This window comes from Lolium perenne, chromosome 6 (genome assembly GCF_019359855.2).
Source record: "Lolium perenne isolate Kyuss_39 chromosome 6, Kyuss_2.0, whole genome shotgun sequence".
Classification (NCBI taxonomy): Eukaryota; Viridiplantae; Streptophyta; class Magnoliopsida; order Poales; family Poaceae; genus Lolium; species Lolium perenne.
In genome coordinates, this window is record NC_067249.2 from 162,231,399 (window position 1) to 162,255,991 (window position 24,593).

Here is a 24,593-nt window from a genome sequence, read left to right on the forward strand (position 1 = left end):
GATACCATTAACACCAGATTTTGCTATTTGCGCCAAAACACGTGCCGCCTCGTTGCTCACGTATTCCACCTTTGAGACGCCGATGACTCAAAAGATGTTTGGTAATTCTCTTGCTTCTTTGATTAGAGGCCAACTTGGAAATTGCTTCCGACGAAATAGCCTGCACCGCTGGTAGACAATCCGACTCCAGGATCGCTGGCCACCGAGGAAGATGTATCAGGTGCCGAAGTCCTTCAAGACAAGCCAGGATCTCCGCCTCTTTCGCGCTTGCACAAAAGGGAATAAGATTCCATTCAGAGAGGATAACCTGACCGTGATGGTCTCGGATGATGATCCCGAGTCCTCCCTGCTTTGAAGCTGCGTCCTAACAAGCATCGACGTTAGCCACCCAAGAAGAAACAGAAAGCCGCATTTCGTTGCTCCCAGAAGATACCCCGCAAACGAACTGTGATAGTTCACCAAAAAATTGACTGACATTGTGATCGAGGCCTTGCCGCCTCTGGTTATATTGGTTGAGTACAAATGGAGAATTTTTCAAGTAATAAGATGCTAACTTGGCAGATTGTGCTCAGTTTGATGATGAATACATTTCCTTCTCATTCGCAAAATGTGCTCTCTTTTCAGTTCTATTTAGGAAAGGCAAAGTACTTAGTAATAAACTAGATGATACCCCGCGCATTGCGGCGGGATGTGTTTTAGTGAGTGATGAATCACTGAGCTTTGTCAAAAAGTAAATCATGCATGTGACATTGCTACCTTCGTGATTGATGATTTGAAAATTGATTATAGGTTTATTAGTTATTACATGATCTTGCTACTTGATGAGTGATTTTTTTTTTGAAATTGGAAACATATATCGGCCTCTGCATCAATCGATGCACACAACCTTATTTAATGCCAAATTTCAGATATTCAAATTTTACATCTTATGGATCACAAAAAGTGTATATAAAAACAGCCAAAAAATAAAAAGTGCCGTCTATTTATCATTGAAGCCACCACCCAATCAGGTTGTAGATATCCCGTGCGACCGTCTCCAGAAAGAATCACTCGTGAATCCAGTGGGTAGCCATACAAATAACCTATAAAAAATGAGAAGTTTCATGCTTGTTAAAAATAACATCATTTCGGCAATTTCATAGACTTGATGAGTACATTGCCTTGACATGTTTTTTTTACCATGTTTGATGTATTCAAACTGATGAACAGATCCTAGTGTGCTTTCAATGTCCATGATTACTCACCGTCAGAGTGGTATCATTGAACATATGCATACATGAATCACGAATCACGAATATCTGCTTTGTCATTTAAACAAATCTGACCCAAATAAAGGAGCTTCTTTCTTGAAAATAAAATAAAGGCTTTAATGTATAGTATCAAACAAAGCTAGTACATACCTTAGTAACTTCTAGGAGGCATCACATTGATACACTATTTCCGGAATAAAGATCAAACTTCCATTCTAGAATTGAAGATGTTTCCGACTTTGGGTCATTGTGTACATTACCTTACTACTGGAAGACAATTCCTGCAGTTAGCTCAAACAATTAGGCCGGGACACTCATCTATGGTATTTGACTGACCTTGTTTCTCTATTCAAGCCTGAACATCCAGGGGTATATATGATGCCCCCCCACGGGGGCTTCACAGCGATTTGAACTTCTGAGCCATCGGATCTTCCTCGCGACGAATCTTGGCCGTTCATTTTTTTACCGCGTCATATAAAACGGAGCAGCTCACGGTGGAAACCCTAGCCGCTTTTCCCTACTCCCCGCGCGGCTGCTTCGCCTCCTCCCGTCGCTTCGCTTCGCTCCTCCCCCAGTCAGGCTCCTCAGCAATCGCGTCCCGGCGCCTTGGCAGTGCCTGCGCCGCCGCAGCCTGGCAGAGCTCCTCCCCATCCCTTCCCCTCTTACTTGTGCACATGGCAGCAACAGCTCACCATGGGCCTATGCAGCCTTGGGAAGAGGAGGAGGCGGAGGCTGAAGTGGAGGAGCTGGAGTGGGGAGCGGAAGATCGCCTCCGAGAAGGCCCTCTCCATCATCCTCCGGTGTGGGGTCCTTAAGGCCGTCCTCGACAGGCGTGAGACAGGCAAGGTCAGCTGCCGCCTCCTCCCTCGCACGTCCTCGGGGCCCTACACGAGCACAGCCCGGGAATCCACCTCAAGGCACGTCCTCCTCTGTTTCCCCTTCAAATCTCACTGCTACCTCCATTGCTAAGATACAAGGTGTTTGATTTCTGTGATGATTCATACAGATCTCCGATTTTTTTGGTCTGAGTTCTCTCTGGTGATTGATCTTACAATGAAAAGATGGTTGATGTCTTCTTCCCTCTCTTGCAAGTACTCACTCCTCTCTTCCACTGCTCACTCCATGCATCTTTTGCTTGTGCATATTATTTTTAATCAATGCCTGTGAGGTGTTCGATGAAAATCCAAGCAGGCTATGGGGGGAATTAATTTTTTTATTTATGCTCCGTTATCTGCTGAGTAATTTCTTTCTGAATGTAGCTCTGATGTGTGACATTCCTGTGCAGTCTATATATGGATTAGACTGATTGATTTAGTTTGTGGTACAGTTTGTATTTTAAACAGCTGGAGAATTTTACCGACGAGCTTTGCCTCAAAAGCCTGATAGTAGACGTTCATGTATCTCTTTCAAAGCTTTCACATTTATTTGATAGCTGTGATCAGACTGGAAGAGATATCATGCCAACATTGATGTTCTCCAACTTTAAAGTTCATTTGTAGCATGGACGTGACAAAAAAGTGTGACTTGAGTACGAAAGAAATGAATTCTTCGTAGAGCAGCTGCACTGCATATCTATTTACTGGTTCACATCATGTCACACGAATATCAAGATATATGGCCCATGTTTAGGTTTTGTCATATCGTATTTTAGGAGGATGTAGATTGTGCCTACAAACTGGCATATAGTGGCTTAAAAGTGCACTATCGTTTTTTCCCTGATATTTGATACGGATATCTTCACTCGATTGGTTTTTCTAAATCAGCTGTTGGAAATTGCAGTGTCTATCAAGGTTGGTGATGCGTTTGCGACATATTGGAATGCTCCAATAGATCTGGTTTGGCAAGCAATATTCGTTACAACTGTATTTATTTACTAGGTAATTTTCGTGTAGTAATTTGATTAAACTATAGTTGACTCCATCATACTTGCATATGTGTTTCAGTTGTTTTTCGTTACCTTTCGTACTTATTGTTTTTTGCAAATACTTATTTTATATTATTATGATTGATTGTCTCCAATTTTTTGTAGGTATAAGAGAAGCATATCCTATGCTCGGTCATCATCCTCGCGTTAATCTCATCTCTCTCTCTCTCTCTCTCTCTCAGCTCATTGTTGTTGTTCTTCTTACTGCAACTCATTCACGACATGATGCAACTGGAGCATTGTCACAGCCATTGGACGAGCAGGGAGGCACAACTATCGTTGCTAAAATTAGTGGTACAGCCGTGAGGGACTGGCACGCCTCAACTTCCAGTTCATGCATAGCCGTCGTCGTTTGCACCCTTACTTGCAGATTGTTCTCTTTAGCCCTTGCTTGATTGTCCTGCTATTTTCTAGAATGTTTTAGCAATTTTTAGTGATGCCTGCCTTAATGGGTTTGCATGATGGGGTTAATCTGCTATGGATTTTCATGTTACGATTAATAAGATTTATGGATGTATTAATTCTGGTCCCTAGATGTACGAATTTAGCAAATTATTTGGCTTCAAAAAGTGGATTTATGCAGGGGTTGTTGTATGGATGTGATGTAAATCTGGGTATCCGTATATGTATGTTGGTTAACTTATTGTTTTTTTGAGGGTTGCTGTTTAGAGATAGAAGATTCCTTTAATTAGGTATCATGGATATGAAGTGGTTTATATAGTGACGAGGGTCTAAACTGAATCTGTGTATTGTTCTCAGGTTATTCCAGCATGACTTGGTTACTTGCCTATAAAATACGACAAGATTGAAGCAAAGCTTGTACATGATCAGCTTTGTCCAATAGCTGAACGGTATCTGTTCTCTTCTCTTTGCATCACAGCAACATTCATGTTCTTTTTACAGTTTATAAAATTTGTGTTTATGTGCAGATCGGACACACAATTTCTTTGACCTCATAGTTAGTATTTTCCCAAAATAGTTTCTATATTTGGCAAGGTAATTTCTTACTTATGTGCTTATATGTATTGCTGAATGAAACACTGACATAGAAACATTTTGTTTTGATGTGTGAATTTATGTGGTAGTGGCGGAATATTTTTACTAGCAGTCCATCTTGATATATTTAAACGTGAGTTTGTGGTGCCTGCTAATTAATTATTTGATCTAGAAGTTAGTTGGCTACCAATTGTTCTACACAGATTTGTTTCATACCAGGTTCTTTTGTTTATGCCTACATGGTTGCCTTTGATGGTTTGCTAGGACAGTGTGTAGTGTGGTGCACTTAAGTTAGGTTCTGGTCAGATTGAATTTCTGGCTTGATGTAGTGTGGTGTAGTTCTTCGACATGGACAAACTTGACACTATCAAAGCCTAGGACAACTACAGAAAAATAGGAAATTGTTCTGTGAGAATCAATCAGCCTGCATGGAGAATTCTCGCTACAAACTTTGGCAAGGTAATTTTCTCATAATGAAAAGCTTATATGGTTCTTCGATCTAAATAATCTGAGAGCCCTTGATTCTTTTTCAGGACAAGAGAGGTGGATGTGTTCACTAGGAGGCTTTTAGATATTCCATCAAAGATGATGCAACTAAATAAGAAAGAAGTACTGTACATCTTACTTTAGGTTCCATTCACAGGTAAAATTATATAAGTTTATCATATGTTGTGAAAACATTGGCGAGTTAAGACTAGAAATCTTCCCTGCCTAGGTGTGCCCTTAATGAATTGATCCGTTGTCGGCTATAGCGAGATCTGGGTCCTTGGTTTTTCCAAGGAAAACCTGATTGAGCATGTAACATGAACATGAACGGCAGTTCCGTAGGACACCCACACTCGATGAAATGGATACCCCTTGCTCATCTCATTCAAGTTATGAGCACACAGTAGGATTTATGCATTTCACATACTGTCAGCTGTTCTGTACTAATTGATTTGTCTTAAATTTCCTGTTCCCAGGACAACTTTCAGAATTAGCTGATCCATTTCGAGCTCCTGTGATCGAACCAAAACATTTGTCGTCGCAGGAGTATTCCGGGTGAACTTCAAGAGTGCTGTGTTCATCATCCAAAATGCATTCCAGTGGGTCCTCATAATTACCGGGGTGATTGGTTCATTCATCTTCTACTTCTTCGTTTGATTCTTCAAGTACAAGAGGCTGATGCCCCTGTAGAGTATAAGCTCTTCATATAGCAGTCTCAACCTTCTATTCCCTCTGTTAAGGTACCTGACCAAAAGTCTTGAATTCATGTAAATTAACATTCTTTGAAAGGCTTGCAGTGTACCTAGAAGAAAATTAGATGGATATATTTCTCTTAGTTGTAAATGGGTTATCATAGAAATATCCATCCTTGCAAATATTTCACCCTATTAATAAAACATATATATTGTTGGGGTTTACCAGAGATATAAAGGACCACAAATCATTGTAAGGACGTATTTTTTTATTCACTACGCCAAGTATATTATGGCTTTCTTCCTATCAATATATATATAGAAAAGCTATTTTTACACACCTTATGTGACCATGCTCGGCATTCCAATTGCTTTTACATAAACATTTTGTCATTGCAATGCGGCTATAAACTTTACTCTGTTTTCCTTTTTCACATATGTACATTTTGAGTTATCTACATACAAGTTATTGCGTTATTGCTGCATTGGTAACTTTGCTTTAGTTGAAGAAAAAAAGGATAGCAAAGTATATTCCATTCCGTTGAGCAGAAGAGAGCATATTGTTACTGTTTTACTTGCATGACTAAGCCTGGGCAACAGAGAACAACACGGACCACTGTAACAGTTCTGTTGTTTGATGTTGAACTTTATACTCTACAGTTTACACAACTTAGTTCTCCTTTATCTAACCATTTATAGTAGATAAGGTTCCTACTGATGGATAACATATTTGCTAATGCAGACTTGCTACCCTTGGAATGCTGCGGAAACAAGCACATAAGGATTGCTACTGTGTTCTCTATACAATCAATACTGATTGCTGATTTCTTTCTTGATGAGATGAGAAACCCACTTGGTTCATCAAAACTGATTTTGATGTTTCCAAGTTGTATGTACCAAAGAAGACTGGAAGCCATTGATCCTTCTGGACACTATCCGGACCCTTGGTTCTCTTGTCAACTGAATGTAGTAGTGTTTCCAGGGTCCTGACAGATTATTGCTTCCCTTCTCTGTTACCATAGTAGTGTTCATTAAATAGATATATTTCTACTCATGGAAGATCTGAGTAAACTATGTGTTCTGTTCATATATTTAGTTTACTAGTGCAGATTGTTGGTTGCTCTTTGTCCCTTGCGAAACTCATACCAGCTCATTTTTTAGATGGCAAAGTAGTTGGTAGTAGATAATTAATGTCACCCTTCTGCTGCTAAACGCTTTTTGTATTTTTAGGAAGCATAAGTGATGTTCTTATGATTTCCTATTTTATATCCTGGCAATGACATCGATGAAGTTGGTTCATAATGGTGTTATTCGTCGATTTATAGACCCTTCTATATTTTCAATAAAGGTTGTATAGAGAGCTAGCTGCATAAGCATAATTCAGTAAGAATTTATCTATTTTCTCTGGAACACTACTGTCCAGCATATACGTGTATTTGCTGATTCTAACAAAGATGCATGCTGATCTCTGAAAAGTACAGTGTGTATCTTTAATCTTAGAACTGTTGCTGTGTAGCTTGAGTAGCTGGTTGATTTAGGTTTGTACATCTTTGTAACTGAAACTAATTTACATCTGCATCTTATTAAGTTAGGCCAACTGCCATTTCTTTGATTATATTGTAACCCTGATTTGCCACCCTCCTTTGTAAAAATGGACTTTACCAACGTGTGAATATCCACAGATATGTCTACGAAAATTGGAGTATGTGGTTCAGATTAAGTAAGTTCCTTGAATGAAACCTCTTGCCTCAGTAAAAGGTCTGATTTGCTACAGGAATAATGTGAAATGAAGTCATATATCCGCTGGAATAAAATAGGTGTACCTGTTTTTTTGTTTGTTTTTTCAGTACCATTTCACTTCAGTTAGCTGAAAGACAATACGATGAGCAAGCTTTCTACCATTTGATTGTGTAATTTTTTGTGTCAATGAGGTGACCGAGCCAACACACTCAGGTTCTTTGTACTTCGTTATTTACTCGGTTTTTTAATGTAGTCAAGTTCTCACATGTCGTAAATCCTTTTATATCCATTTTTCTGCAAGGAATGTATGTATTTCCATTGGATGCATTTGGTTTTCTCTTGATAACATTCAATCATTAATGATTTGGCTATTTTTTTGATGTGAAAGCACATGTTCATTTGTTATCTGTAACTAAACACTGCCTCCTGTAGATTTTCGTGTTTGTAATTTCTGGAAATCTGTGTTATCATCAACTATGCTATTGGTGTGTATATTTTCATGGTTTAATCAGCATGAAGAATACCAGTCGAGGAAACAACATGATCCAGTGATCCAAGCCTTTCGAACTCGGACACAGCACTACCCAGTAGAGAAGCAGCAAATTAAGAAGCAGTGAACATGATGCTAAATATTGTAGCCTGCAAGATCTTTGGAAAAAATATTGTTAGCTTGAAAGAAACAACAAAGAATTTATGACAATGGTGTAACTGCTTCAGTGTGGGCAGACTGAACTCTTTTGAAATGCAGCACGAGAGTTCTTTGGGATATACCACCACTACATATGAGAACTTCCGCTGCTGATGTCCTTGATCATAAGATTATGCCCAGAAATGAAGGATCAATTGTAGTTTCTACTATGCAGTCTATTTGGAAGCTACACACATGGTGAATTGCAGTACCAGCTGAGTTCCAATTCGTTTCCGAAGGCGGCCTAAACTGTCTATGGTTTAATATCAATTTGGATGTCCTACCGGATCTGGTACAGTGTCAAGGGGTAATTATCTGGTGGCAAGCTGCATGCAGTATTCAGGTATCACAAGGCATGTTGTAGCTGAAACTCTTGCATGTAGAGACGCAGTTTTGCTAGCTATGTGGAGGAACTATCAACGAGAACTACCCAATGACAGTCCAGACAAGGATGGGAGGCTGAAAGGAGGCCAGGTCTTGCCTGAGATGGAAATGATTGTCTCAAACGTTCAGGATTTTGTTTATCTTCTGTATCATGCAGGCTGAAGGAAACACCATCATTTGAAAAGCTTTGCAACCATGCTACAAGTATTAAAGCTTTCTTAGATTGATGGTTTAGGTTAACTTTATTTAGTTATTTAGGATCAACTGCGATATTCAGTATGTATCCTGAAATGTTATACTTCCATTAAAAATTGATTTATGGTGCTTTTGTGCTTGCTATATTCTCCTACTATTTATCTTTTATTGTATTTATTATACCTCTAGATCGATTATAGTTCTAACAGTGGCTGCTCTCGAGTTATGTGGAAATTTTGCTGAGTTTCACTTGTTTTCCTACTATTTACATTTTTTGGATGGTTTGTCCCAAAGTGGAAGGCCTGTGGCCTAAACCGCCCCTGGTTTTGCTCTGTTATGTTGCTGCTGGATTTATATATTTTCTTTGATTGTTTGTATTGAGGACTTCTATTTTCAATGTTCTTTTGTGCACCAAGCATGATTTAGAAAAAAAGATTGAACATCTTGCCCTACATCTTCTATTTCCTCATTGACCCTGTGGCTCGGAGTTGTTGTCTTGAGCCGATTGAGAATGAGGATGAGTTATTCCTAAACTTAGAATCAAGATCATCTCCCTAAAATTCGTTGTGCACTCCTTAAGTACCGGTAGGGTTGCTTATAGGCTATTTGACTCGGCTATTTTATATCTTATGACACACCATGTGTTATCACCCCTGTTTAAGAAGTTTCCTTTGTTCTTTCTACAACACGCCAAGGTCCACCCCAGTTTTTTAATAGTGTTATTATACAAAATATAAACACAGGCGAGAGCCACGGGATGCACACCTCTAAATCGCATATCAAACTTGGGTCTTGATGCTGCGACCATCCATTTGGTAAAACCTAAAATATATATTACTTTTTGGATATAATCGTTTAATTAGCTCAAGATTAACGGGGTCGTGCGCCAAGGCGCACATATAAATCTAGTGAACAATAGAAACAGAGGTTGCACTTCCAAGCACATGGAAATGCATTACTGTTAGTCATGTCCTGTTTCTTTATGCCTAATTAGACCCGAGCCAAGCAAACACTAATCAGCTCTTTCTGCCTGGAATAAGTATTATTTTTTTCCAAGATTGAACATGAGTGGAATGCTATAAGAAAACTGTCAGCATTGTTTAACTGTATTAGCCCAAAAGGCTGAGAATCCATACATCACGTATGGCCTCAGAAATTAGGTTGAGTATAAACTCAACTCCATCAGCAAACGGGTACAGAGAGAGAGAAAGAGAGAGATATAACCTGCAGAACATCGTTTGACGAAGGCCCGGGCGGCAAAAAAAAATGCGGTTCCGGCAGGTGATATCGGTGTGGGAGCCACCGCATGGGACTGAATGCATACCAGGATGCCTCAAGCAGAATTTTCAGGGGTTGTCCATCTTTGTGAAGCTCACATCACGGGGGACTGATGTAGAAGGAAGCAGATGCCTCGCAGAATTTTCGGGGTTATCCATCTTTGTAAAGCACACACCGCGTGCGAATGATGTAGAAGGAAGCATGTGGTGTTTTTTAATATCTAGCTGACCTGTTTTACAAAATCATTTGACGGAAGATTTCAGGGGAGCAAATTCCAATGTATGTAACAAATAAATTTCAGATAATAATCTAGGGGAACCAATCGAATTCCAATATAATAAATAAATTTCAGGGGAGTGTGGGACTGAATGCATACCAGGAGGCCTCAAAGAATTTTCAGGGGTTGTCCATCTTTGCAAAGCACACACGCAATAATTGATGTAAAAGGAAGCATGTTGTGTTCTTTATATATCTAGCCGACCTGCCAAATTCATTTGATAGAAGATTTCAGGGGAACAAATTCCAGCGTAACAAATAAAGTTCAGAGGATATTCTAGGGAAACTAATTAAATTCTAATGTAATAAATAAATTTCAGGGGAGATTCTTTGGGGAAATACATGCGACGAAATAGAGTAAGAAAAAAGAAGATACATGTGCTTATCCAATGTAAATTGAAACTAAGAGTAAGAACTTGTGTACCAACGGAAGCAGCTAGTGTTGTCCAATATCCGGATGAGAACCTATTCCTCCTTTCTTGATCGAACAGGACGCTGGATCCAATCAAAACGGGGCTGATTTGTGTGAGGAGTATGCAGATCCAAAGAAAATCCAATCAAATCAAGGGGAGAGAGAATGCCGATCAGCTCCCGAAGCCGGAATAGAACCTGACAGAACGACAAACATCAGTGGTGGGTGTAAAAAAGAAAGGTAGAAGTAAAATCGGGAGAAGACAATACCAGACTGGAGGGCAGTGGCAAGATGGAGAGGGGCAGACGTGCTGGATGAACATGGCAACAGAGCTCTTGTTTTTAAACATGGAGACGGCGAATCACCAGTTCCGAGTAGTTTCTTGCGCATTAGCATGGCAATAATGCTCGATGAATGTTGGGAGCTCTTAGGTCGCCACGGGCGTTATTGTGCTCGGGACTTGCGGGAGGACGTAGGTCGTGGCGGCGCAGGAAATAAAGCATACGAACACCAAGATCACAAATTCTCCGAGCAGTTTCTATTATCTTCAAGGACGGATTTATTGCGTTGAATGCGGGGATTGGCAGAGCATACCCGTTCCCTTTGCAAGCGGTGGCCATGGACGAAGAGGAACCGAGCGGAGTCGTGGTGGGGGAGAGATCTATGGGGCGACCTGGCGAGGAAGACGAACAGAGTCGTGGAATCGTGGTGGTCGAACGGGTGATGGGCCGGTGCGTTCGGTCGGCCCATCTTCTCGACGTGCGTGGGTCTGGCCTCGTTCGGTCCTCCGGACCAAGCTGTTGTCGTTCCGCTCGTGCCGTGTCGGCTTGGCATAAAAAACGTTATGTACGGCACAGAACAATGAGGAAAAGGTGAAGATTGTTTATGAGGTGATGTGGCTCGCAATTGAATTTGAAAAAAAAAACTTATTTCTATTTTGGATTATTTCTTTTTCAATAGGACCATCTTTTTGGAGTGAAGGGTCAAATATTCCCCTATTCCTTCTTATTTTAACTGTCTTATTTTAACTGGGTTGTATTCCATATGGAATAAGAGGAGAAGAAAAGCATTCCACGACCTCCACCCTGGGGACCCTTAAAAAAAAGAAAGCTCTTCCTTGAATTTACTTTATTTTTATTCCTTTTTCGAACTTCAACCAAAGTGGATTCGAAGACGAGTCACTTCAATTATCCTTTTAAGTTCTATCTTCTGTCTTTCCCTATTTCATCTCTTAACTAAGGAGAACATAGAGTCATAGCAAATAAAATTGCTAATTCTGATTAGAAAAAAAAATTAATATCAAGCGTTATAGTATGATTTTAAATACTCTAAAAAGTCATAAAGGGGGTCGGGGAGAGAAAAACTTTTGGATATATTGATTCGGATTGAATTGCAAATACATCAACGATACAATCAATTCAATTCTGAATTGCAATAAGCAAGCGGTGTCTCTCAAATAGAGTCGAACTGCTAGACTACGCCGAGTGATGAATTCAATGATTCAAAAAAAAAACTAAGAGATGGATGAAATTACACAAGGAATCTTTGTCTCAAAGAAGAGGAAAATGGGGATATGGCGAAATCGGTAGACGCTACGGACTTGATTGTATTGAGCCTTGGTATGGAAACCTGCTAAGTGGTAATTCTTAATTCAAGAGTTGTAGGGAGGGACTTATGTCACCACAAACAGAAACTAAAGCAAGTGTTGGATTTCAAGCTGGTGTTAAAGATTATAAATTGACTTACTACACCCCGGAGTATGAAACCAAGGATACTGATATACACGGATTAGGCATAAAGCCATAATAATTTTATTATGCCATTAAAAGAAAAGGACGGGGGAGATAATACCTATGTAAGTTTAAGAGTCGTTCACTACTGCAATTAAAAAAAGATAGAATTCTAGTTAATGGTTCCAATTTGTTCTGAATTTTTAAGCCTGTGACTATAAATCCACTTTTTCTCCTTTTTAATCTCAATAGAAAGAAACAGAAAGTTTTATTGTGTTAACAATGTATGTTTTAAGATAGAATCTATTGAAGAAACTGGAGCAAAAAAAGCAGGAATCTTTTTTTTTTAGATTGGAAAAAAAGTAAGTAGAATTATATTCAAAATAAAAGGGTTTTTCGTAAGAAAACGTGGATGAATACTTCCTCTTTTCTCGATTCTCTATTTCCTTGAAAAGGGTGCTCAACCGACAAGAACTGTTTATGATATTTTAAGGAAGGCAGAATTCTTTAAAGAAAAAGAAAGAACTTTGAGTTTATTGAAGAACTAAATGAATAAATAAAGTAGAAGAAGATCACTAGTATTCCTCGTTCTCTAATTATTTAGACATAATTTACCTCCTTCTTAGTCCTATTTGGATTTATGTCGTGCCAATCCAATATAAGCCCCTATTTTATTTACTTTTTCTATCTAATTTGTTTTCTTACCATTGTATTTCCATTGACAAAGGTCTATTGAACAAATAGAATTTGTAGGTATCTACAAATTCTATTTGTTCAATAGACCTTACTGCATATTTATATTTTTCTGCCTACACTTCGCTCAAATGATAAGGGTGTTCCTCTTGCATGTATTTTCATACAAGATTTTTTTTATTAAAATAAAAATAGCTAAAAAAAGGAGCGTTTTGCCATCGTGGTTGGTTGGGGTCGTTCTTTTTTTAACCTTAATGGAATTTAACCGGACCTGTTCATTTTGGCATTTGAGTGTTTTTCATGGTCGATAAATTCTTTCTTTTGATGTCTTGCTAATTCAATGTTTTGACAGAAGCGGGCGGTGTAATTCCATTGATTTTTGGATTTCGATCGTATCTAAGATCTTTTTTTATCTGGGTTGCTAACTCAATGGTAGAGTACTCGGCTTTTAAGTGCGACTATGATCTTTTACACATTTGGATGGAGCAACAAATTCGTCCAGACTCTTGGTAGAGTCTAGAAGACCCGGGCTTTCTTTCCGCACTATTATGGATAGTCAAATAATGGGAAAAATTGGATTCAATTGTCAACCATTCCTACCGAAAATAGGATTGACTATGGATTCGAGCCATCGCACATGGTTTCATAAAATCTGTACGATTTTCCCGATCTAAATCGAGCAGGTTTCCATGAAGAAGATCTTGTTCAGCATGTTCTATTCGATACTGGCAGGAGAAGAACCCGACTCGGTATTCTTAAAAAAAGAGGGGAAGCAGAACCAAGTCAAGATACCACAGCTTTTAGTGTTCTATGATTCACCTCCGAATAATGAGTAGGTAGTTCGATCCTTTTGATTCTTATCTTCCTAGTAAACGGGGATCCGGAGCAATAGGTCGAATTACTATATAAAGAAGACTTGTAAACAAAAGGACTTATTGTTCGAGTAGGAAGATTTCGGTTTTTCTCCTTCCCTCTTTTCAATAAGAAGAAGTATTTGAAATGAAACAAATTCCTCTTCATTCTGTTGTGCTCAGCGAAGGAACTGCCTAAGCATACTTTTGCGGATCCAAACTTCTTTGTTCTTTCAAAGTCTTCTTGCTTCTCTTCAATGGAAGTTTCATTTTCCCAGAATGTATCCTAATTTTTGGCCTAATTCTTCTTCTGATGATCGATTCAACCTCTGATCAAAAAGATAGACCTTGGTTCTATTTCATCTCTTCAACAAGTTTAGTAATAAGCATAACGGCCTTATTGTTCCGATGGAGAGAAGAACCTATAATTAGCTTTTCGGGAAATTTCCAAACGAACAATTTCAACGAAATCTTTCAATTTCTCATTTTATTATGTTCCACTTTATGTATTCCTCTATCCGTAGAGTACATTGAATGTACCGAAATGGCTATGCTAAGGAAAGTAGCCACCCCGAAGAAAGATCAAGTTTATAGACGATACTAGACTGTATGAAACAGATGGGCTTACTAGTAAAATAGGGCCATCTATTAAGAAAGAGAAGATATCACAACCACAATGCAGATTTTCTTTCAGCAGACACAGTTTTTTTCTGTAGGGGTGGTGGTGGGAAAATCTAGTTCGGGCCGGAAAGCGCGATAGATGGGCTCGAAGCATGTAGTTTTTGGCTGCGTTGGACCCGCCCGGCTTATTATGTAGTGTTGTGTTGTAGCCTGTTCCAAACCGGACCGAAGAAACCCTCCCCACTGCTCGCCGCCGCCTCCGCCTCCGCCTCCGCCTCCTCTTCTCCCCTCCGCGGCCGGCGGCTTCTCCCCAAACTCAAAAAAGCTAGGGTTTCTCTCTCCGCACGCGAGGCAAGATGAGCCGCAGCCTGGGAATCCCGGTGAAGCTGCTGCACGAGGCGGCGGGGCACGTGGTGACCGTGGAGCTCAAGACCGGCGAGGTCTACCGGGGCTCCATGATCGAGTGCGAGGACAACTGGAACTGCCAGATCGAGAACATCACCTTCACCGCCAAGGTACACCTTTCTCCCCTCGCCCGGATCGGCCGGCTCCGCTTTTCCTCGACTCATGATTCAGATGCGGCTCTTCTTGCAGGACGGCAAGGTGTCGCAGCTGGAGCACGTCTTCATCAGGGGGAGCAGGGTCAGGTTCATGATCATACCCGACATGCTCAAGAACGCCCCCATGTTCAAGCGCCTTGAGGCCAGGATAAGGGTAAACAAACTGCACCCAGCCATATCCTTTATTTCCCCTTACTTAGTATTTCGTATTTGCTTCAGCTACATGTCTATAGGTTGCTACTTGCTAACTGCTTGTATTTCCTCGCCTTGTGCAGGGCAAGGGGTCGGCCATCGGTGTTGGCCGTGGGCGCGCCGTCGCCATGCGTGCTCGGGTAAGCCAATGCTTGCTTCCTCAGTGATTACTTTCAGTTTCGCCCCATTAAACTTGGTTTATTTATTGAGATAGAGAGTGCTATTGTAACATCTCTTGGTTAGTACAGATTTATATCTGGAACAAACAGTCTTGGGTTGCTATCTATCTATATATATGGAGCTGGTGATAGTTGGTTCTATTGTAAAAAAAAAAACATCTGCATTTAGGAGTGATAGGTTGTCAACCATGCTTCTGAATAGTGAAAACTATCGTTTCTATATTCAAAAGAGGAGCGCCCATGGCACAGAGAAAAATGTTCCTACATGCAAGAACATCTTTGCAATAATCTGCATCGTCAGAAATAACTAGGCACGCCCACCGCTTTCATATCTGTGGAGAGTATCTCCTTTGGGCTGTACATAAGAATGTAGCCTCTCTTAGACATTGGTGGGTGCGGTCCGGTAACTGTCGAGGGAAACAAGTTTCTACGTTTGATTGCTTGTTGTTAATGTTGAACACTCCTCTGTCTAATTTCGCCAAAATCTAGTGCATTGTTCAGAGTTGATTCACGTTTAGTAGTGACTTTCTTAAAAGAACCATTGCCTTTTCAGAATTGTTTCATGTTTAGTGACTTTGTTAAAAGAACCACTGCCTTGTTAAGAGTTGTTTCATCTTTAGTTACTTTGTTAAAAGAACCAGTGCCTTTCTCAGAAGAGCAGGTCAGATGTAAGATACATTTTTGTTGTTAATGGCTATGCTAACAACCATGTGATTACTATCTCAATTAAGGAGTTCATTCCATTAGCCTGCGAGTCTGGAAGTACACTGGCCAGTATTATCTTAAATATAATCATTACCTAGCTAGCTAGTGCATAATCTAGCTAGGAGTTTGCGTTTGTACTGTTAATGGTACCCCCTCTTAGGCAGCTCTTGGCTAAATGAGAGTTGCTTGCAACTCTTTTACATTGGTTGATAAGAATCTCTTCCTGCTATGTATATTGAATATTGCAGTCAGCATTATTTTATAGAGGCTTCTATCTTTCATCTGCAGTTAATTGTTAGACCTTCCCCTAGCTAGTTGCATTATTGTTGTTGTCTGGGTGACTAGGTGCATGCCAGTACCCTGTTATCCTTGTGTAGCTGCTGATTAATAGTGTGATGAGCCAAAACTGCGAGCATATGTTCAGAATTACCCTCTATTTTTGTTTTTGCCTACAACATTTTATCCAAGGTACCTAGGGAACCTGATATCATTTATCTCTGGAAACTACAATGTGATTCTAACAGTTTATCCAAATTTTGAACTACCTAACTTGAAATCTTCTCTCAAAAGCATTATAGGATGCTACATGACACACTATGCTATCAAAAATGTAATTACGGTTTAACTAGTTGGAACTTGAAACACACACGGGTTGACGCAGTTGGCTATCAAACAACTGAAAAATAACAGTAGCAATGCTTCTTTTAGCTTTCAAGTAGTTAGTAAGATTTTTTTGGTAACACAATCTAATAATTGATTCACCAGTGATTCAGGTTGAAGTTTCTAACCCTTTTCCCTACCATTTGATGCAGGCTGCTGGTGGTCGTGGAGGTGGTCCTCCCGTTGGAGGAGGACGGGGCGGTGCGCCACCCGTGAGGAGATAGATCTGTCCAGGAGCTCGCTGTCTTTGCTATCCAAAAACTCCTGTGCCAGCTTAGTTTGCTGTGTGCGTGCAATCTGTTTTCCCCTCTGGTGTATTTTAACATGATGTTGTACTGTTGTTAGTTATATGCATATGAGACTCTGTAGGTTGAGACTGTCGTTGGAATGGATCATATCTCCCCTGTGTCTGCCTAGTTATTGTGAATTGCATGCTGCTATTATAGCTTGTGTGTATGGCTCCGATGGTGCTGTACAGTTCAGCCATCGCCATAGCCTGGCTCACCAATGGCTGTACCGTTGCACTATCCCATTTGATGCTGATAGGTCGGAAGGTTTTTCCTATGAGTTTGTTACCTTTGGATCACAGCCGTGCAGAAAATCTTGTGGATCCTGGAGGCCATGCTTGTGAGATCATTTGTAGCTCCAGTTGAGTTTGTCTGTGCAGAGTAGATTTCTTTGGTAGGCCGAGGCTGTTGTTGGAATGAGGTCTCTTTTGTGGATGTATAAGACCGCATGATTGTGCCAACTAGCTGCTGGTATAAATCAGAGTAAAGCTTGACGGATCTGTTGAAACTGGTTGAGATGGGAGGCATTGATGGCCAGCTCTGATCAGAATGGATGGCAGTGAGGAACCTTGGGGACGCTGACGCCGGAGTGGGTGAATTTTTGAAATAAGTTACAGTAATATATTGTTGTGAGTGTACATTTTACCTAAAAAAAAAGGTGTCGGTGTACATTTGATTTGCAGGAATTTCAAAGTTGTGGTGGTTCTTCTCTTTAGTATGTTGTGGTTTTCTGATGAGAAAAAAAAGGTTCAATGCCGTGGTGCAAGCAACCAGGCCAAGTTATTGAGGCTCAACCTGTGGTTGGATGGTTTTTAAACAGAAGGCCTCATGGCCCGGCTTTATAAATAAAGCCCTCCTGGCAACGGTACATGGAATACAAAGTTATACAGATCACACACCCATAACACGCCCAAGGCGTCCGAAGTTCGACCCCCAGGTCCACCAGACATACTCTACACCGAGAACTAAGCAGATCGAAACAACACGGATGACTCAACCAAACTAGGTAGAAGCTGAAGCAAGTCCTTGGTCGAGTCGCCGCACGGGTCCTCCGCTACTCAGCCCGTAGTCGCGCGTAGAGTCTCCTGACGTCGTCCACTGCCGCGTCCAGCATCGCTCGGTCCTTCTGTCTGACCAGAACCCTCCAGGACTGCATATGAATGAGCATGTGATAAAAAACATCAGCTGGGTTCCCGATCAACTTTCCTTCAAAGAGTAGTTTGTTGCGTGTGTTCCACAGAGTCCAACACATGGCTGAAAACGTGAACCAAACTAGCCTACGAAGGGGGCCGTACAGGCCCTGAGCGATTGCAATGAACTCCCCCGGCCCCGTGGGGTTCCAGTCGCAGTGGAGGAGTTCCCTAACCCCAGCCCACATAAGCTTTGCGATGGGACAAGAGAAGAAGATGTGATTGCAGTCTTCAATCTCTTGGCAAAGAGCGCACCTCCCGTCCGAAGGTCCGTGGCGCTTGGCAACCTGGTCAGCTGAGGGTAGCCGACCACGGGTTAGTTGCCAAAGAAACACACGGATCTTAGGGGGAACCCTGGTGCGCCAGGCCTCTCTAAAACAAGTGACCGTCGCTCCCTGCGTCAGTGCAAGATAGACCGACCTGGTGGTGTAAGTCCCGGAAGAGTCCAGGGACCAAGACACCCTGTCCTCCTCAAGGTCCGGTTGCCAACCCATGGCCTCCCGCCGAAGGTCGTCCCATTCAACCGTCTCAACCATCCCAAATTGTCGCCGAAACTCAATGCCCCACTCCCCAGGGTGCCCATCCGGTGGTTTGGCGTCAAACACCGAGATGAACGGGTCTGAGCAACAGCTAAACAGGTGCGGGAACCTAGCCATAAAAGGACCCCTCCCAGCCCACCAGTCTAGCCAGAACCTGGTGCGCCTCCCATTGCGCACCACGTGTTTGGCTCCCAGTTTAAAGTACCATTTAATCTTCCGAATGGACTTCCAGAACTGGGAACCTGTGGTAGGAACCGTGTTGTCGAAGAGGTCCCTCCCCCTCAAATACTTTGCACGGATAATGTCCGCCCATAGACCATCCGCGTCCTGATAGATTTTCCAAATCCACTTGAGCATCAAAGCGATGTTCATGAGTTTGGTATTGAGGATTCCCAATCCACCAAACGCTTTAGGTTTACACACCGTGTCCCAGTCTACCATGTGGTACTTGCGTTTGTTGCCCACTCCTTCCCAAAAGAAGCGAGCCCTCAGTTGGTCCATGGCCTTATGGGTGTTGTCAAAGAGCATGTAAAGGCTCATGGCAAACTGCGGGAGGCTGGACAGGCACGAGTTGGTCATCCAACCTACCTGCCGAAGCCAAAAATAACCCCTGCCATGGGTCAACCCTGTGCCCAATTTTATCTGGCAGGAAGTTCCAGTCCGCTACCCTTAGCGTCTTATCACTAATAGGTAGGCCCAAATATTTAATGGGGAATTCCCCCCGCTTGCAGTTAAGCATGTGAGCCACCTGGTGTTGAAGTTCCAGCGGGACCCCGGTCACCACCACTTCACTCTTATCAAAGTTGATCTTCAACCCTGACATGTTCTCAAAACACAACAGGATAGCCTTAAGGTTCGCAATCCCTGCACCTGTTGGCCTGATCAGAACCATAGTATCATCGGCGTATTGTAGATGAGTCACCCCCCCAGGGATGAGATGCGGGATCACACCCTCGATGTGTCCCGCCAGGTTAGCCTTAGCCAGGATGGCTGCCAGCCCATCTACAATGAAGTCGAACAGGATCGGGGAAAGTGGGTCCCCTTGAAGAACGCCCCTCGCATTCCGAAAATACGGTCCAATTTCCCCGTTCACGTTTATCGCCGTTTGGCCCCCTTTGACCAACTGCATAAGGCGGTGCACAACCTGTCGTTGCCTAATCGACGGTACCTCGGAGGAGGGATCCTCACGAGGGGGAGAAGAAGTAGGGGCCATAGGGCGGAGTGCTCTCGGGACGGTGGTACGCGAGTTACCCAGCTTCGGAACACCTGCACGACGACAGGGCCTACTGCTGCTTGTCTGGAATTATCTGGGCGCTTGCGCGTTGTTACAATGAGTTGTGGTTGTGCCTCTAGGGCTCCCGGGATCCGGCTTATATAGGCGCACGGATCTAGGGTTTACATGGAGAGTCCTAGCCGGAATACAAGTTGCCTAACTACGGTACAATGTCTTGCCGTGCATGTCAAGGATCCGCCTTCCTCCAAGTACATGCTGGATCCGGACACTTTATGGGCCTCCACGGATCCGGCCTCCTTCGTAGGTCGGTTAGGATCCGGCTCCTCGTTCCTGGGCTGGACTTCATCCTTCATGATCTACAGCAACTGGGCCGCCCGATGGGCCACATGCCTCACCACCAACTATGGGCCACCCGGGCTTGCCGGATCTAGGCCATGCCGTTGATATACCCATAAAGTATACCCACAACAGTAGCCCCCGAAGTTCTCCGAGATTCATCATTCCTCCGACTTCATTCAGCTCGGAAACGAAGAGAATCTTGAAGAGCTTCAAAACTTCTTACTTGATTCCGCCTTCATTCATTCGGAAATCCTTCGTCTTCAAACGAGATACTGCAACGGAGATTCCGCCTTTCCCGCGCACAACCTCCTTATTTCCCGCGCTAAATTTTCGCAGATGCAAATCTTTAGCCGAAATTTTCGGGAGTGCATGGTTAAGTTACCTCCACGTCGTTTTACCGCACTTGACCTAAAACACGTGTCGTCCATCCAACGGCGTGACCGTTCCGTTTCCACCGTCGGATCCGAATCCCGAATCTCCGCGTGCGGCCTATAAATACCCCGCGACACGGTAATTCCTCATTCTTTCACCTCTCCTCACCACTTCATCTTCCTCCTCGCGCCGCACCGCCCGACGGATCTTGAACTCCGGCGAACTTCGCCACGGTGAACTCCGCGCGCCGCCAGTCCAAGCCTCCCCTCACGCCAAGATCCCTTCGGTTGAACGGGAAATCCTTCCCACCGCCGATTCGTGGTCACGCGGGGTGGTTTCCTTCAAGTCCGGCGACCTCGTCTTCACCGGAACTCCGTCGAGCCACCGCGCCATTAACGGTACGTGCGCCGGCCTTGTAGAAGACAAACGTAGTGTAGATCCGGGTACTCAAACAATTTGTATGGGTGCAGCCGGAAGCATGCCACTTGATTCATCACACTGTACTGGTAGCTCTCCGAGTAGCCCGGATCCCAATCCATTAGAACCAATATGTCCGGATCCCATATCATTCCTGCCACCATATGTTTCCGACATTAGACTAGCTCAACCGTTTTCCGCATCTTCCAGCACCGCTCCAGGCCGGATCCCCTCCCTCAAAGAGCTTCAAGAAGAACTCGAGGGACAAGCTAGGATGGCAGCCAAAGTACAGGAGGCGGAAAACAAGAGGGCGTCCAAGGCCCGGATCCGCGAAGGAGAGCGGGGTCAGTGGTGGCCCTGCGCAACTACTGATGTGGAGCTTAGAGAGCTCCAGAACGAGGGCATGATCTCCACTCACTGGAGCTTCACACGTGATTCCGACGTCCCCAAGCCCGAAGCCGGAGAAATCGTCATGACTAAAGCTTGGGTGGAACGCGGACTATCACTCCCTTGCTCGGAGTTTTTTCTCTCCGTCCTCAACACATACGGGCTCCAGCCCCACAACATCTGCCCAAACTCATATCTCCTCCTATCCAACTTCGTAACTCTTTGCGAAGGGCACCTTGGGATCCGACCAGATGTCAAGTTATGGCAGTTCTTTTTCCGGGTGAAGAAGGAAACCAAGGACAAAGCAATGGTGAACTGTGGGAGTATGACGTTCATGCTCCGCCCTAGCCGCATGTATCCTCCTCACGACTCGCACGAATCCGTCCGGTACTGGAACGTCGGATGGTTCTATGAGAAGAACGCCTCAGTTCCGGACGTACACGATGGCCTGCCCAAGTTCATCAACGAGCCTCCGGAAGAGCTTGCAAGCTGGAGCTTCGTTCCTTCGCTTGCCCAAACCCCTATCTTGGAGAAGGCAGCGCGGAGAATCTCCTGGCTAGTCCATGACGGACTGACCGGAGCCCAGCTTACCCTCAGCTGGTTTTCCCGGAGAATCCAGCCCCTGCGCCACAACGCACGCCTGATGTGCGCTTATACTGGGGCGGACGATCTCCTCCGAGTCACCCGCCACGATCTTCCGGCCGACTCCCTCAAGAGAAGGTTCAAGACGTTGGTGAAGATTCCTAGGGGCCAACAGGTCCCGGAACTGATCAAGGATATCTACACAAACGACCAGTGTCCTCCGGTAAGCTCTGTTCTTTTCGTTGTTTCAAACTTCATAAGTTTTTGGATGTTAACTCTGACTTTTATTCATATTCTTTCCAGCTCAACACTTTGGCGGAGGAAAACTTCCGCACCATTATTCGTGTCCCTGTCAGCGGCGACGCGGCGGAGGAGGTTCCGGAAGACGAAGAGGAGGAAGAGGAACAAGCACCCCGCAAGGCGGCCCCTCGACCTTCGAAGCGTCCCCGCGCCATAGCTTCCGGCTCAGAAGCCGGAGCTAGCGGCGAGGCCTCCGCCAAGAAGCCCAAGACCGTAAAGCCACCTCCGCTAGACTCGAGGAAAGCGGAACGTGCACGCCTGAAGATGCTTTCAACAGTTGGCAAACGCTCGCGCCCCATCATCCCCGGCGCCCCGTAAGTTTCCGAATATGGTGCAACTCTATCTTGGCGAACTTATTTCTTATTCGATCCCTTTCACTTGTTTGCAGGAATCCGAGTACCACTGCGACGCGGACCATCGGCCAAGAGCCTATCACTAAGTATATGAAAAAGTCTCCGGCAGTTGGTCCTACTACTCCAGTTCCGCCAAGTACCTCCCACCCTACTCCTCGGCCGTCTCCCCCTCAAGCTGATCCATCTCCCCCTCCTGCCGCCAACACTCCACCGGAAATAATTCCGGTTAGCAGCGAGAAGGTGGGCGGAGAAGATCCTAAGGCCAAAGGCCCTGCCCAAGAAGACGCGGAAGAACAAGGCCCAGGAGAGGCTGAAGTCACTTCTTCTGAGAAGGCCGGAGACGGCGCTGGCGACATCGTCATTTTTCCGAAGAACTTTGGAGATCCGGCTGACACCACTTCCACCCACAAGGCATATGCTACCAAGTTTTTCAACAAGTTATCCGAGGCGGAGAAATGGGAGCTTGAGCAAGACTTGCTCAACGCCATGTTGAACAACGCCTGGGGAAAGCCTGACTCCGCGACATCGGAAATCCAGGACTTCAAGAAGAATGTCGGCCAGTTCTTCGACAAGCTTATCTGCAAGCAAAAGGTACTCCCCAGTAGACCCCAAGCATGTAGGCGGAAACTCAAAAAATAGTTAGCGCTTAGATGCTTAGAGAAAGATTATTTCCGGGAAAGTTTTTAAATTGGATCAGTAGCCCCCAAGCATTATGGCAGAAAGGTTCCGGCAATAACGCTTTGGAGGAAACCACTGTTACAGGCGAAATTTTTACTCCTGCTCTGTCTATGTCTTACAGGAACAGCAGGCGCTGCATTATGAGCTGCACAAGAACATTGCCCTTCAGCACCGCGTTACTCTGAATCAGGCGGAAAATATCCGGACTCTGAAGGATGAGAATGCGGAACTGACCAAACAACTAGCGGACGCCCAAGGTTGGTTTCCATCTTTTTTTTTTCATTAGTCATATTCCGACTTTGAACTTACTTTTAACTTATGTTATTATAGGCGCATCCTCTTCCCTTGCGACAGCCTCGTCGGAACTTGAGAACCTGCGCTCCTCGTACCAAGAATTGGAAACGAAACTAAAGGAGGCGGAACTGAAGAAGGAGCAGGCCGAGAAACAGCTGGCGGAGAAAAACTCCGAGCACATCAGGGAAAAGGGCGAACTTATATTGAAGAGAAATGCTGATAGCGAGACCATCAAGAGGCAGCAGAAAGAGCTCAATGGACTCCGGAAATATATGGAGACCGCGGAACATCACTGGGACTTGCTCATCGAGAACATCTCGGGTACTATGCTGAAACCTTTGTCTGGATGTTTGCTCCGACATTTTTCTTTGTGCTCAAATTGCATGCTTATATCCTGATTATCTTATGCAGAGCCGCTTGGGTATCCGGAAAAGCGTCGGAATTTGTTCCCACGAGACGACCTTCTTCAACTTGCAGGCGATGATTGCAAAGATCTCATCTCCGCCTCCCGCAAGATATGCTACAACTTATCCATCAAGAGGAGTCGCACTTGCAACGTTCGCAAACTTGTTGGAAAAGTGAACGTTCTTCCGGAGCTGGTGACGGATCTACAAGCATCATCAGCCCGAGGCGCAGCTGCAATGACCTTAGCTATGTGCTTAGCACATAACCCGGAGCTTGATCTTGAGCGGGTAACCACGGGCGTTCCTCCGGATGCGGATGTTAACGCGCTCCTGGATGCAGTGAGCGGCTACGACACCCGTATCGCGCGCAGGATCCGGCATGAGGAATTCTACGACAAGGTCGTTCTTCCTGCGGACGAGCCCTTGGAAGCTGAACTTCAAAAGGAGCGCGACGCGGAGGCGCGACCTGCAGAATCCGGAACCCAATTTACCTGGACCAGCTCCAAGGACGCTCCCCAAGAGGAACCCAAGACCAGCACTGCAGCTTCTGAAGAAGAAGAAGAAAGTGATGAAGACGTGTCATCTCCGGCCGAAGACGCCAAAGGAAAAGATCCAGAGGGCAAGACTTCTCCGGCTAAGGGGGAGTGAAAGACTTTTATTCCTGCGGGAGAAACAATGCATCATTTTTGGCCCCAGCGAGGGTTT

General features: G+C 43.9%; 1 protein-coding gene and 2 long non-coding RNA genes across 16 annotated transcripts; 2 read left to right on the forward strand and 1 right to left on the reverse strand.

Moving 5' to 3' along the window:
• Positions 1 to 885: 885 nt before the first annotated feature.
• LOC127307037 (uncharacterized) lies at positions 886 to 11,023 on the reverse strand. The gene is made up of 6 exons (XR_007855095.2): positions 10,591 to 11,023; positions 10,334 to 10,518; positions 10,010 to 10,114; positions 1,401 to 1,531; positions 1,180 to 1,298; positions 886 to 1,082 (listed from the first exon to the last, which is right to left on the reverse strand). It is a non-coding gene; the product is annotated as an uncharacterized lncRNA (long non-coding RNA).
• Positions 1,772 to 6,467, forward strand: LOC127307036 (uncharacterized). Of its 14 annotated transcripts, none has more exons than XR_011747412.1 (9): positions 1,772 to 2,167; positions 2,257 to 2,341; positions 3,030 to 3,127; positions 3,280 to 3,468; positions 3,934 to 4,025; positions 4,104 to 4,170; positions 4,477 to 4,629; positions 4,704 to 5,396; positions 6,091 to 6,467. It is a non-coding gene; the product is annotated as an uncharacterized lncRNA (long non-coding RNA). The 14 variants fall into 14 exon arrangements; XR_007855090.2 differs by having other exon boundaries at positions 4,500 to 4,629; XR_011747404.1 differs by having other exon boundaries at positions 3,934 to 4,629; positions 4,704 to 4,813; positions 5,133 to 5,396.
• A 3,413-nt stretch (positions 11,024 to 14,436) lies between the features above and the next one.
• On the forward strand, positions 14,437 to 16,928 carry LOC127307035 (small nuclear ribonucleoprotein SmD3b). The gene is made up of 4 exons (XM_051337728.2): positions 14,437 to 14,731; positions 14,811 to 14,930; positions 15,052 to 15,108; positions 16,665 to 16,928. Exons 1-4 carry the CDS (start codon positions 14,573 to 14,575, stop codon positions 16,734 to 16,736), a joined length of 408 nt encoding a protein of 135 aa, XP_051193688.1. The 5' UTR covers positions 14,437 to 14,572; the 3' UTR covers positions 16,737 to 16,928.
• The last annotated feature ends 7,665 nt before the right edge of the window (positions 16,929 to 24,593 follow it).

Excerpts from the sequence above, each read along its gene's own strand:
- LOC127307035 (XM_051337728.2), top strand. The coding sequence starts at position 14,573 with ATGAGCCGCAGCCTGGGAATCCCGGTGAAGCTGCTGCACGAGGCGGCG. Across the intron at positions 14,931-15,051 it reads GCCTTGAGGCCAGGATAAGG|GGCAAGGGGTCGGCCATCGG; the intron begins GTAAACAAACTG and ends CGCCTTGTGCAG. Across the intron at positions 15,109-16,664 it reads CCGTCGCCATGCGTGCTCGG|GCTGCTGGTGGTCGTGGAGG; the intron begins GTAAGCCAATGC and ends CATTTGATGCAG.